Source organism: Trichomonas vaginalis, chromosome V, assembly GCF_026262505.1.
Source record: "Trichomonas vaginalis G3 chromosome V, whole genome shotgun sequence".
In the NCBI taxonomy this organism is placed as follows: domain Eukaryota; phylum Parabasalia; order Trichomonadida; family Trichomonadidae; genus Trichomonas; species Trichomonas vaginalis.
The window spans coordinates 25,088,867-25,101,541 of record NC_067207.1 but is presented as its reverse complement, the minus strand read 5'-3'; the positions used below and the strand labels follow the sequence as shown (position 1 = coordinate 25,101,541).

The 12,675-nt window shown below is 34.7% G+C and overlaps 9 protein-coding genes and 3 pseudogenes across 12 annotated transcripts, besides 2 other annotated features; 3 read left to right on the top strand and 9 right to left on the bottom strand.

Moving 5' to 3' along the window:
- Nucleotides 1–6,394: part of a mobile genetic element that runs on past the window's edge.
- On the top strand, nt 375–961 carry TVAGG3_0399100 (annotated as a pseudogene). Its single transcript has one exon. A coding segment is annotated over exon 1 (587 nt).
- On the top strand, nt 998–1,415 carry TVAGG3_0399090 (annotated as a pseudogene). The gene has a single exon. A coding segment is annotated over exon 1 (418 nt).
- On the top strand, nt 2,097–2,791 carry TVAGG3_0399080 (annotated as a pseudogene). Its single transcript has one exon. A coding segment is annotated over exon 1 (695 nt).
- On the bottom strand, nt 3,298–3,588 carry TVAGG3_0399070 (uncharacterized protein; the record flags this gene model as incomplete). The annotated part of the gene is made up of 1 exon (XM_051232634.1): nt 3,298–3,588. One exon carries the CDS (start codon nt 3,586–3,588, stop codon nt 3,298–3,300), a length of 291 nt encoding a protein of 96 aa, XP_051102364.1.
- Nucleotides 3,671–4,104, bottom strand: TVAGG3_0399060 (KilA, N-terminal/APSES-type HTH, DNA-binding family; the record flags this gene model as incomplete). Its single annotated transcript, XM_051232633.1, has 1 exon — nt 3,671–4,104. A coding segment is annotated over one exon (434 nt), but the record flags the coding sequence as incomplete, so codon positions are not given.
- On the bottom strand, nt 4,376–4,768 carry TVAGG3_0399050 (organellar and viral DNA polymerase type B; the record flags this gene model as incomplete). The annotated part of the gene is made up of 1 exon (XM_051232632.1): nt 4,376–4,768. One exon carries the CDS (start codon nt 4,766–4,768, stop codon nt 4,376–4,378), a length of 393 nt encoding a protein of 130 aa, XP_051102362.1.
- TVAGG3_0399030 (uncharacterized protein) lies at nt 5,732–6,394 on the bottom strand (the record flags this gene model as incomplete). The annotated part of the gene is made up of 1 exon (XM_051232631.1): nt 5,732–6,394. One exon carries the CDS (start codon nt 6,392–6,394, stop codon nt 5,732–5,734), a length of 663 nt encoding a protein of 220 aa, XP_051102361.1.
- Nucleotides 6,395–7,340: 946 nt separating this feature from the next.
- Nucleotides 7,341–7,925, bottom strand: TVAGG3_0399010 (His-Me finger endonucleases family; the record flags this gene model as incomplete). Its single annotated transcript, XM_051232630.1, has 1 exon — nt 7,341–7,925. One exon carries the CDS (start codon nt 7,923–7,925, stop codon nt 7,341–7,343), a length of 585 nt encoding a protein of 194 aa, XP_051102360.1.
- A 56-nt stretch (nt 7,926–7,981) lies between these two features.
- On the bottom strand, nt 7,982–10,120 carry TVAGG3_0399000 (DNA/RNA polymerases family; the record flags this gene model as incomplete). The annotated part of the gene is made up of 1 exon (XM_051232629.1): nt 7,982–10,120. One exon carries the CDS (start codon nt 10,118–10,120, stop codon nt 7,982–7,984), a length of 2,139 nt encoding a protein of 712 aa, XP_051102359.1.
- A 46-nt stretch (nt 10,121–10,166) lies between these two features.
- On the bottom strand, nt 10,167–10,751 carry TVAGG3_0398990 (phage tail repeat-like family; the record flags this gene model as incomplete). The annotated part of the gene is made up of 1 exon (XM_051232628.1): nt 10,167–10,751. One exon carries the CDS (start codon nt 10,749–10,751, stop codon nt 10,167–10,169), a length of 585 nt encoding a protein of 194 aa, XP_051102358.1.
- A 19-nt stretch (nt 10,752–10,770) lies between these two features.
- On the bottom strand, nt 10,771–10,926 carry TVAGG3_0398980 (uncharacterized protein; the record flags this gene model as incomplete). Its single annotated transcript, XM_001296417.1, has 1 exon — nt 10,771–10,926. One exon carries the CDS (start codon nt 10,924–10,926, stop codon nt 10,771–10,773), a length of 156 nt encoding a protein of 51 aa, XP_001296418.1.
- Nucleotides 10,927–10,945: 19 nt separating this feature from the next.
- On the bottom strand, nt 10,946–11,347 carry TVAGG3_0398970 (uncharacterized protein; the record flags this gene model as incomplete). Its single annotated transcript, XM_051232627.1, has 1 exon — nt 10,946–11,347. The coding sequence occupies one exon, from the start codon at nt 11,345–11,347 to the stop codon at nt 10,946–10,948; it is 402 nt and encodes a 133-aa protein (XP_051102357.1).
- A 46-nt stretch (nt 11,348–11,393) lies between these two features.
- Nucleotides 11,394–12,675: part of a mobile genetic element that runs on past the window's edge.

Here is a 12,675-nt window from a genome sequence, read left to right as displayed (position 1 = left end):
AAGTTAGAAGATTTTTCAGTTCGAGGTATAAAGTTCTATACACCTTCTCCAAACTTCTATTCTATCTTCACTGGATATAAATACGAACAAGTAGAATGGAAAGAAATATTATAGAAGCTTGGTTAGACCATGTCAAAGAAATTATATGCAATGGAAACGAAAGAGTCTATGAGTATATCTTATGTTGGTTTGCAAACATCTTACAACATCCAAGTGCTAAAAATGAAACTGCTCTCATTATAATTGGAAAACAAGGAACTGGTAAGAACACATTCTTTACAGATATTTTGTGCAAACTGTTAGAAGGTTATTCGAACCCTAATATGACAAACTTAGAAAAACATCTGCGGTAAATTTAACTCCTCATAGAGAATATGAAACTTATAGTATGTAACGAACTTCAAAGTATAGATTACAACAAAAGTTTTGAACTCAGATGCTTTGAAGAGTCTTATAACAGACAAAGTTGGAGTTGTTGAAAGAAAGTATAAAGACCAAAGAGTTTGTGAAAATGTTGCAAACTTCATTATGGTTTCAAACAATACTGTTCCGATGAAGTTTAGAAAGTTCTGACAGAAGATATGTAGTTGTCAGAACGTCAGATTCTCATATGCAAGATACAGAATATTTTGACGACTTAGCAGAAACTTTGACATCTGACTTTTACAACCACTTGTTCTCATATTTCATGACATTAGATATTTCAAAGTTCAATCCAAGACAAATTCCATATACCGAAGAGAGACAAACATTGTTAGAAGCAAACAAGAGTGTATATGAACTGTTTATAGATGAAACTGACTTTGTGTCATTAGATGAAAGGTCATTGTACGATTCGTATAAACAATATTGTCAAGAATATGGTTATATGACAGCGTCTAAACGAACATTCTTGGCAAATGTCAAAAGTCTTTTAGATGTTCAGAACGGCGTATATACAAAGAAAATTTTTTCTGAGTAAATTTTAAAAAAAAATTTTTTTTATCCGATAGAAAAGATGACGAAATTCATCTCAGTAAACAAGTACATGACAGAAGTCAAAGAAGAACTAGACCCATTCGCTTATTTGAATGTTTACTTCTACAATTTTGAAAAGTCTACATTTGACAAAATTTGGAACATTGCACCAGTTAAGTTTGCTGTTGTTAGAAAAAGTGGTGCAACTTTTGAAGACTTAGACATAGAAGGTTTGTTAGCAGTCAAAGAAAATTTTGACAGAAAGTTCTCAAAACTCGAAGAAGGTAAAGCATACAAACTTGTTATACCTTATGAACCAAAGAAAGCAGACGACTATGAATATTATGAGTCTAAGATAGTTGAAGTTCAAGGTAAATTGGGTAAAAAGATTTAGAGTCTAAGCCAGTGTTGCTCCTAAAGAGGAAGAGAACATTGACATTGACCCAGAAATGTTCTAAAATAAAATTTTATTTTTACATGTCAAATTTCTTTTTCTCTGGAACTGGTTCTTTCTTCTCTTCTTCTACTTTCTTTTCTTTCTTTCTTTCTTTTCTCTCTTCTTCTTCTTCTCTGGTGGAGTTATGTCAAACTTCTCAGAACCATAAAAAGTCTTTGTCCTTTAATAGCTCTTCTATTCTGTTTTCTATTTCATCTTCAAGAACAGCGCATGTGTCTTCTTTGCATTCTAAGAACTTTGTTGGACTTCATCTTTCCAATCGGCGTCATCTCTGTCAACAAGTCTGTCATTGACAAAATTTTTAAGACTGCTCTTTGTAATGTTTTATGGTTCTTGTCATATTCCCAGAAACAGAACTTTAGAACAAATTCACCTTTCTTGTTTACACTATGTAAGATTTTATGGTCGACAGATGTTTTGCTGTCAAAAAGTTTGTCTCGAATATAGATAGCGAAATCGCTAGACATTTTCAAAAAGATAAAAATTTTAATTTTTCTAAAAATATGTTAGAAAAAAGTTTGCTGACATTGACAAGAAATTTGAGAATGTTTTGAAGAAGAACAAGAGGAAGTTAGAAAATGCTCAGATAAAACCCATACATGACAAGTTCTTATTTGCTCAGAATGGTATAACAGGTCTAATTGCACCGCCTGGGTCGGGCAAGACTTTCACTTATCTTAAAATGGCTGCACAACAACAAGAACTAGATGAGAAGAACCCATTCTATGAGTTGGTTGTTATTTGTAGTACTTCTGGTCAATTTGACCAAACCGTCAATTCGTTCAAAGATATTATAAAAAAGTCTAAGTTAGTATGTATAAAAGACTCTGAGTTGTTAGATTGGATAAAGAAGTACCAAAGAAGAGTTTTGAAGTACAATGCTATAAATGAGTATATAAACTCGAAGTTTAAAGACCCAAATGAGGAAATGCAGAGAATATTAGAGAAGAAACACTTCCGAAACAAACAGAAAGAGATAGAATACATTTCGAAAAATTGCAATCTTACGATTGGAAGACTTACCCTCACAGATGTCTTCTTATCTTAGATGACTTTGCTTCTCATCCTTTGTTAAAGAACAGAGAACAAGACATGTGTCGAATTCTTAAGAAGCTCAGACACTTTAACATCTCAGTTGTCATTTGTGTACAGACAGCCAAGAGTTTAAGTAAGGATGTAAAGAGAATACTTACTGATATCATACTTTTCCCCGGATTGTCCGAAGACGATTTCATGGAACTTATGAAAGAGTCCATGGCAGGTAAGTTTGACAGACATGAACTATGGGAGAAGTACAAAGTCATACAAGACCCTCATACTTCTTTCAGAATTCATATCTACGCAAACAAAGTTCAAATTGTAAAAAGTCAAGCTTGAAAAATGTAAGTGTTTGAGTCTTAGTCTGTTGTGGTGCTGGGCCTTTCGGTTCTTCTGGCTTTGGAATGGACTCGGTTGGTGGTACGTCGGACATTCGTTTGTGTCCTGTCGGATGGAAGAACTTTTCCTGTTGGAAGGAAGAACTTTTCCTGTTGGAAGGAAAAACTTTTCCAGTTGTCGGGAAATTTTTTTCCTGTCTGAAGGAAAAATTTTTTCTGTCGTTCGACCAAAAAGTTCTCAATTTTCGAAAATTTGAATGGTTTACGGACGAACAACAGGAAATTTTTTTCCAGTTGTCAGGAAAATTTTTTCCAGTTGTCAGGAAATTTTTTTCCAGTTGGAAGGAAGAACTTGGAATGTCGGATGGAAGGACTTGGAATGTCGGAAGGAAGGACTTGGAATGTCGGAAGGAAGAACTTGGAATGCCAGAAGGATTTGACAAGACAATTTACCTTATAGAGCTACCTGAGCCATCTGAAGTCAAGCTTGAAAAATAAATGGTTCATCTACTCTACTTGTTTGAAGTTGTCAAAATACTCTGTTATTTTTTCCTTTAACAATGGCAAATCTTCTTTGAATGTAAGAATTGTACAACCTTTCATATCATAGTGTGTTTGAGGTAACGTATCTTGAACTATCTTTTTAACATCTTCATTCGGTGTCATTGAAATCGGTAAGTTTTCGCGATAGAACCAATTTCTGTCAGATTTGTAAATCTTAGCAAGGTCGTAAAAGCTTTTGTTGTTTCTTCTGACTAAATGCAACATAACCATATCTCTGTCTTCTTCATTTTCCATCTCTTCAGTATAAATCATATACTTATAGTTCTTTTCCTTTCCTTTTGGTACCGACCGTGGTATTCTTTTCTGTATGTTTTTGTCTTTTGCTTCAAGCTTGTTTTCCATCTCTTCACGTTCTTGTCTATGAATTTCATCTAACATCATGAAAATATAACAAGCATAACGAGGCGAAGCCCACATTGCAACAGCATTTACAAGAAGTCTATGTACATAATATCCTCTTAAATTTATTGGCAAATTTTTACGATTTTCATACGGAATCTCATTCCTCGGTTTTCCGAGGGAAGCAAACATATGAGGAAATTCTTCTAAAAGTTCTTTTGTCTGTTGGTTTTCAAACCAATGATATGCTTGCTTTGTAGAACGAAGAGCGTTCAAAATACTTTGCATTTGGTACATATCGTCTTTGACTGAACGAATGAGACGGAGTTGTTTGTTAAACTGTATGTACTCATATTCTTCATTTATAGCTTCATGGACTATAACTGTTGTTGTGTTCTCTGTTGTTGACATATCTGTCTTTATATTCCGGATAAAAAAATAAATAAAAATAAAACTAACTTTATTTTTTCTGTCTTAAGGAAATTCATGAAATTTGGTCATTTTTCAGCAAAAATATATTTTATGTTAGAATGTTAGATCTAACATGTTTTCTAACATGTTTTCTAACATGGTCTAAAACATACAAAATTCATGAAATTTCATACGGAATTCAATAAAAATAATGTTTATGTTAGAATGTTAGATCTAACATGTTTTCTAACATGTTTTCTAACATAACTATTTACAAGCGTTTTACATGGTATATGTTGCGATGGTTCATGACTCTAAACAATTTCGTAGCTTCTATTTCTTCTTTTAGTATGTCAAAAGTTTTAACGATACCGAAAGTTTCTTTATACTTCTTCTTGACGTCAGATAGAAGGAAATCTTCTGCTGTTGGATAGTTTTTGTTCAGAAATGCTAACATGTCCATTTTATCTTCTGCTGGCTTTTCTGCTTCTTTCTTTAAGTCTGCATAGTCGTTTCGCATACGTTCTATCTCTTTGACGGAGTAGTTATATCTCCTCATTGCCGCTTTACATTTAGAACATTGTGGGTTCATTTTTGCGTTATATTCTGAAACCTTACCTGCAAGTATGACCAAGGCGTCAATGGTTTTCTTCATCTCGAACATAGCGGGTTTTATTTGTTCGTTCCATACCTTACCCCTACTATCTTTATCTCTTATTTCCCAAACACATTTTGCAACTAACGAAACAAAGTTGTCGTAGGTCTTAAACTCCCCAGATTTGTATATGTCAGAGATGTTCTTATATACCATATCGCAATCTTTGTCCATGACTTTGTGGTTGCAATGAAATCCAAGAAACTCATAGTTAACCTTTCGTATGAACTTCTTTATTTCTACTGAGTCAGTTGCTTTGACTTCTATTTCATCGAATTCTGGAATAGTAAGCTTTTGTTGTTGGATTTCAGGCAATTTGGGTAAATGGTCAATAATATCCTGCATTTCATAAAGATACTGTTCATTTGTTTCATCTTTCGCACTACAGTCTAAATTACTTGTTAAAAGTTCTTGCTTTATCTTCTGGATTTTTGTTTCGAAAGTATATGAAGAAGGAATGAAGTTTTTCATCTCTACTAACATAGATGTTGGATTCATAACTAGCGAGTTTGGTGCTGTTGTTGCTAACATGTTCTTACAATAAAAATAAAAAATATTTTTTTAAAAAAACTAACTTTATTTTTTATTTCGGGAAAATTCATGAAAATTCAAGAGGGTAGAAAAGAGGTTAGAAAAGAGGTTAGATATACCCATCTACCCTAAACATTATTTTTGGTGTAAATTTCATGAGTTTTGGTTGAAAGAATACGGTGGAGCCAAAAGTGGCTCGACCTCAAAACAAGCATTTTCTGTGTAAATTTCATGATTTTCGAGAGTTTTAGACCATGTTAGAAAACGTGTTAGAAAACATGTTAGATCTAACATTCTAACATAAACATTATTTTTGGTGTAAATTTCATGAAAATTCAAGAGTTTTAGACCATGTTAGAAAAGAGGTTAGAAAACGTGTTAGATCTAACATTCTAACATAAACTTTATTTTTGCTGAATTCAATAAAAAAAAATGGTTCATTTACTCACAATATTTTTGTACAAAACGACCCCAAACTTTTAACTTCTTTTCTGCAGCTTCTAATGAAATTTTAGCGAGTTCATATTCTCTAAATTCTCTCTTTAAATCTTCTTGTTCCCATTGGTCTAGTTCGTATGGAGAATCTCTATAACCAGAACATATCTCACGTTCATGTTCTATTTGTTTTTCATGCATTTTTCTAACTTCTTGTTCGAACAAAGGTTTTGCATTCTCTACTGTATCTTCAAGTTCTTCTTCATCTAATTTCTCATGAACTTTCTTGTCTATGGAGTCCAGAATTTTTCCAACTGCTATACAATATTTTGGAGAAGCCCACATTGCTATATAGTTTACGAGTCTTGGGTCTACATACGTTCCTCTAACCTGTTTGATTTCATCAGGAATTCCTGCATGAACTTTGTATAAAAAGCAACCGCCGGAATTCCGGCGGTTGGTATATTCTTCACAAAATGCCGTATAATACTCTTCCCAGGACTTATTTTCCAACAACTTTCTAAAGTCTTTCCCAAACTGCTGACACATATTTGTTACATTTATATAACCATCCTTGTCTCTACGTAAGACTTCAATACCGTTGTAAGTGCCTTTTGTGAATGTTTCGCCATTAGATTTGTTCGTGAACGTTTTTGCTTCGACTGTCATTTTCAGTTCTTACAATAAAAATAAAAAAATATTTTTGGGTGGCTTAACCGTCGGACATCCGTTTGTGGCTTAACCGTCGGACCACCAACGATAAAAATCTCTGCTACTAGCAGTACTTTTACTGACAGTAGCAGTACTTTTACTGACAGTAGCAGTACTTTTACTGACAGTAGCAGTACTTTTACTGACAGTAGCAGTACTTTTACTGACAGTAGCAGTACTTTTACTGACAGTAGCAGTACTTTTACTGACAGTAGCAGTACTTTTTCTGACAGTAGCAGTACTTTATCGTCGAAAACCCTCTCAAATTTTCCTTTTTACTGCAAGTAGCAGTACTTTTACTGACAGTAGCAGTACTTTTACTGACAGTAGCAGTACTTTTACTGACAGTAGCAGTACTTTTTCTGACAGTAGCAGTACTTTTTCTGACAGTAGCAGTACTTTTACTGACAGTAGCAGTACTTTTACTGACAGTAGCAGTACTGCTAGGAGCAGAGATTTTTATCGTCCAACCTTACAAATGTAAACTTATATCGTTCTATTTTCTTCACTAGGGTCTAACACCAAAGTAACCTATGTACATGAAATTTCACTGCATAAAAGGAAAAAACCTGCGCGAATCGGGATTTGAACCGAGGTCTTCGACGCCTTTAACGAGGTAGCCCATACCACTGAGCTATGAGCCGCTTACATATTCACAAAAATAAATTGTTTTCATGAGTTTTCTACGATGTTAGAAAAAATGTTATTTTCTAATATCTTCACATTCAATACTTTTTCAGCACTTTTCCGTAGTTATATATGAAAGACAATTCGAGATAAAATTTCTTCATCTGATATAGTCCTACCAGCATTTGTAAAGATATAGTCTAACGGTTTTGTATCTGCTACTTTTGTTCTTTGTTTTTCAACCTGAAGCATTTAATATATGTAAAAATATACTGTTTTAAAATGGTATGCCATATAGCTTCTTGAATTTGTTAAGAAGTATTTGAACGTATTTTCCATCTGTATCTCTAGCGTTTACATAAGCATAGCCTGCCTTAGTAAAATATACTTGTAATTTCCTATAGTTTACGCCGGTATAAAAGTAGAAAGAGTCTTGTTCTTCGCTATAGTAGTAAAACTCAAACGTATGCTTACCATAGTCTGTAATTTCAATTGCTTCATCTTCTAGTTCGTCGACAAATTCGAATACAATATCTCTAAATTTGCCTCTGTTCTTACTGTTTTCAGAACAAGTGACCCAACGCAAGTTTTCAAGTCTATTGTCGTTTCTTATACGGTTTATATGGTCTACAAAAGGTAGATTGTTAGGGTTCGGTATAAAATGAGTTGCAATGACAATATGTTTAAAATAGTTTTTTCCACCAATCCTCATCCTAGCATATCCGTCATTTCGCTCACATTCGCTTAAAACTCTTTTTGTCTTTTTGTTTCTGACTTCAAATGACTCACAACAGTGAATTTCATATTTCTCATCTAACAAACAAGTTTCCCAACGGTCTGTTCCAACAAACTCAGCGTACATTTCAAATAAAATAAAAAAATGTTTTTTTAAAAAAATGTTTTATTTCATGCAATGTTTTATTTCATGCAATGTTTTATTTCTGTGCCGTCTTCAAGTATGCCCCAATATTTCCTTTTCGATATTACATGAACTTCGGAAAATACCTTATCTAGCTTAAAACAGCCCATTTTCTCACCAACTAAACCCATTTCAATGAGTTTGTTGTATCCTTCTTCGTTCGTCATGAGTGCGTCAATGTTCTCATAGTAAACCACAACTTTGGATTTGACTTCGGAGAAGAATTTGTTGTACTCGTCAAGGACTGCTTTTGCGAACTGAGGGTAAGACCAATGTTCGACAATAGGTTTTAATGTGGTTACTAAGCCACTTTGACCTTCGGTGAACTCGTACTTCAAAACAAAAGGAGAAAACCTTTCAACAAAGTTGTCGACCTTCTCATAGTGTTTACTCTTCATCTCTTGAGGTTTTTTAATGGAATATCCCCATGTCGAATTCATAAGCAATTTCAGTGTCATTGCAAGTTTGGGGTTTGAAGCTTTCCTAATATCATAGAGTTGTTGTATGACTTTTCCAACTGTATAGTTCCTTCCTGGGAACTCTCCATCTTCGTTTGGAATTCCAGTCGGAATATATTGGACAAACCTCATGTACGCAGCGTTAAGGTCAACATAGTATATTTTTTCATATGAGTCGAACTTGTCACAACCAATCGGACCAGTTCGTGGAAATTCAAGTGAGTCTCTTATCTTCTGAGAAACTTCTCCTGTTATCTCATAAACATCGTCGAAGCAACCTGTTTCATATAAAACCTTCTGACCTAACTCAGAAGCTCTCCAATACAATTTGACGTCGATTGGATGCCTCAATGGAAGTTTGTTTATAGCATCTTGAAGTTCTTGCAACCTCATTGGAAGTTCTTCTGGTTCAGGTTGGTATCCGAACAATCCAACTCCTTTTGGAGCTGTGTACTTCTTTTGTGCTATAACTTTGTCTGGAACAACTTTTGGTCTTGCTAACAACGAAAAGTTTGTTTCGTCTTTTGGTACAAAAGTTTCTGTAAGCTTGTCATCTGGAATTGGTTCCAACAAGCCTTTCTCGAAAAGAATGTTTACAGCTCTGACAATGTTGCACTTGCCTTTTCCGAACAATGGGTTTGTAAGACTTTCGTTCAACATGAAGTGGTTGTGGACAATTGCAATCTTCAACCATGGTAAGTCTTTGTCAACAACATAGTCGTCATGTGAAGAACCTTTAGCTGTAGGTATGTTGACTCGGATATTGACATTTGCCAACGGTGCAATTTTTGCCAATTGACCTCTGAGAATGTACCTTGTTTTCACACATGACTCAAGATACTTCATCTTCTCTTCTGTAACAAGACCAGAGTTCCTGAGACATGTAAGAATGCAAGGTTCGTTGACAATTGTTTCAATTGAATTGTAAATTCCATACCTTGTCAAGTCAATGTCAGACTTATTTATGAACGGGAAGTATCCAGCATGTTGTCTGACTGCTTGAGGGTTAGGTTGATACCATTCGAACTTGACACTTGCAATTCCTTCAATTGCATTCAAAATGTCTGAGTCGGAGTCAACCATTTGTTCTCTCTTTGTAGTCTTGAAAGCGTCAAGAAGTTTTGCAGCTGTTTGTTCATTGCCATTTGCATAGTAAATGTGACCATCCAAATCTGTTATGGTCAATCTGAGATTGTATCCTTTCTTATTTCCATCTTGAATTGCAGCAAGTACACCCATGAAGCCTTCTTTGTTCTTTCCTTCGTCAAAATTTACTGTAAAGGTTCGACCAGATGTAATTTTACTTCTAACCTCACGATACTTTTCATATGCATATCTTGTTCTTTCCATGGGAGCATGTGCGTCTTCACCTTTTCCTTTTTTCCTTCTCAAAGGATACAATTGTTCGTCATGTTTCCAATAGAATCTGGCAAAGCCGTCGTGTCCTTCAACTTGCGGTTCAGAAACATCGAAAGGCATGTCCATAAGACGTTCTTCTTCTAACCTCTCTAGTCTGTTTGGATAATTTGCGCGTGCTGTTTCCAATTCCATTTCGTAGCGAAGACCAGACAATTTGTCATAGACTTTTATGGGTCTTCCCTTCCTATATTTAAAATTCTTCGAAACTCTCCAACCATATCTTTGCAACTCTGCTTTTATTCTAGCAGACTTTCTATCCATTCTATATGGGGGCATTTTTATAAAAATAAAAAAAATGTTTTTTTCTTTACTTTACATAACCACCCGCTGCCAAAAGTCTTTGACGCCAACCCATACCAGCTAATGAAGGTTGACTTGGTTTAGTTTGGAAACTAACCTTTGGTTTTGGTTTTTCTTCAGTTTTTGGCTTCCCTTCTTCTATCGGTTTTTCGTCACTTTTCGGTTCCTCTGACTTTACCTCACTTGCAGGTATGGTTGTGTCGTCAACATCTTCGTAAATATCATATGCCATTTGTTTTTGTTTTCCTTTCAACTTTTTGTGTTTGTTGTAAAGTTTAGAATATTTTGACTCTAAGTCAATGAGATGTTCTATAATGAACTGTTGGTCAGTGAAGTAAACTTTTCCATCTGTTGTCTCATAAACTCCTTCAGACTTCAATATTTTATTTGTGAGAGTCTGTTTCTTTTTTGAGATACTAGCCGTTCCATTTCTATGAAAAGTGACTTTGTAGTTAGGGTTTGTATTTCCAGACCTGGCACTTTCTATTATTGAATTTTTCTCTTCATCTGTAAGTTCTTTGACAGGTTTTGACAATGGTTCTGAACTTTTTGTTTGTGGTGTCAAATCTACCGTTTCAACTTCTTCGGTCATTTCATCTCAGTAAAAAATTTTAGTTTGGTTTGTTTTCAACTGGTTGTTGTTGTTTTTTAAGTCGGTCTAAAACTTCCTGAGGTATAGGAAGAACTTGACAAACACGTGGTTGTGTAACTGCTGGAAGCCGACAAATCCATCTTGAACCCATTTGTCTCAATGCTGTATTGTTCATTTCATCTCAGTAAAAAACTTTACATTCCCCACGTTTGAGGCGGTTGAGGTTGGTTATTGTTTACCCATTGTTGTGCATGGTTATATCCTCTGTTAAAGAATCTTTCACCTTGGTCCATATAGTGTCCTGCTTGGTTATAGTAGTCATTTGCTTTGTTATAATAGTTTCCTGCTTGTCTTCCTACATTGTCCATCCATCCTTGAACTTTTCCTCTTGTTTCAGGATTTGGAATAAGATTTGCTGCATCTCGTGCTACCTCCCAACCTTTCTGTACGGTTTGTATAATAGGTTGCGCTTTCTCTTTCAGTATACCTAATGTACTCAAAATCTTCCTTCCAATTCCAAATGCACCTCTGGCTATTGTTCCCACTGCGGGCAAAAATCTGGATGCAACTCCTGCTAATGCGCCAAATAAACCCATTTCTTATAGGATAAAAATGACGAATCCAAACAAGGACCCCTAAAAAAAAAAAAAAAAAAAAAAAAAAAAAAAAAAAGGTAGTGGGGCTTCCAGGCACTTCGTGCCCTCTAGCCCCTAAGAAATTTTGTCACTTTTCAGGAAAAAACATTTTTATTATATATATAAAATGAATTTTACAAAACCACCGTTACCCTTCTTTGGAAATAAGAGTAGATGTAAAGATATTCTATTGAGAGAACTTAAGAAACTACCGAATGGTCTAACATTTGTAGATTTGTTCGGTGGAAGTTTCTATATATCCCATTTGTGCCATACTGTATTTCCTGACTCAAAGATTATATGCAATGACTTCGACAACTATATGAACCGTCTCAAACATATACCAGACACAAACAAAATATTGAAAGAGTTAAAAGAAAAGATACCTATAGGTAAGATGGAACGTATACCATTAGATAAGAAAAATACTGTCAGAGAGGTTTGAAAAAGGCAGAGTATATTGACTGGGATAGTATATCTGCTAGACTATTATATATGTGGTGCTATAAGAGTTCATGACATTGAAACACTTATGTCAAAAGTTTTTATATCTTAACTATACAAATGTTTTCAAAAGAGAACATAGAAAAATATATTGAGGGTATAGAGTTTGTGAGATGTCATTGGACAGAGTTGTATGAAAAATATAAAGACAAGGAAAATGTTTTTCTTTATAGTGGACCCGCCGTTCTATAACACATGGGATTTTCAATACCAAGTAGACTGGACTTTGAGAGACTCTTTAGAAACTTTAGACGTTTTACATAACCATCCATGCTTTTACTTTACATCCGATAAAAGTGGTTTGGAAACCGTTATGAGATGGTTAGAGGACATAACATGACTATGAGTTTAGATACGATAAGATAGAATATGAGAGAGGTCTATAAACTGGAGAAAGTGTCATAACAAAGAAATTTTACTAGTAAGTAAATGTGGTTTGAAATAGGACTACTTGTTTTAGGTTTTTTCCATTGTGTCATTTCTTATTTGACGTGGCAGAAAAGTACAGAGAATATGAAATGAACCAATGCCTGCAAATGTTCAGCATATGTACTCGTAAGAGATATTTTATCTAATATTAAATGGACGCACAGAACTTAGCGAATGCACAGCAACCTGGACAACCAACCCAGAGAATATTCAAATGAAGTTAGAATACAAACTGCAATGGCAAACTATGGTCAAGTGCCAACAGATGTACAAATGCAAACTGCCATGTCAAATGACGCTGCGTTAGGTTTGCCACCATGGTATGCAAATATGAGATGGAAAGAGTTTTATACAAA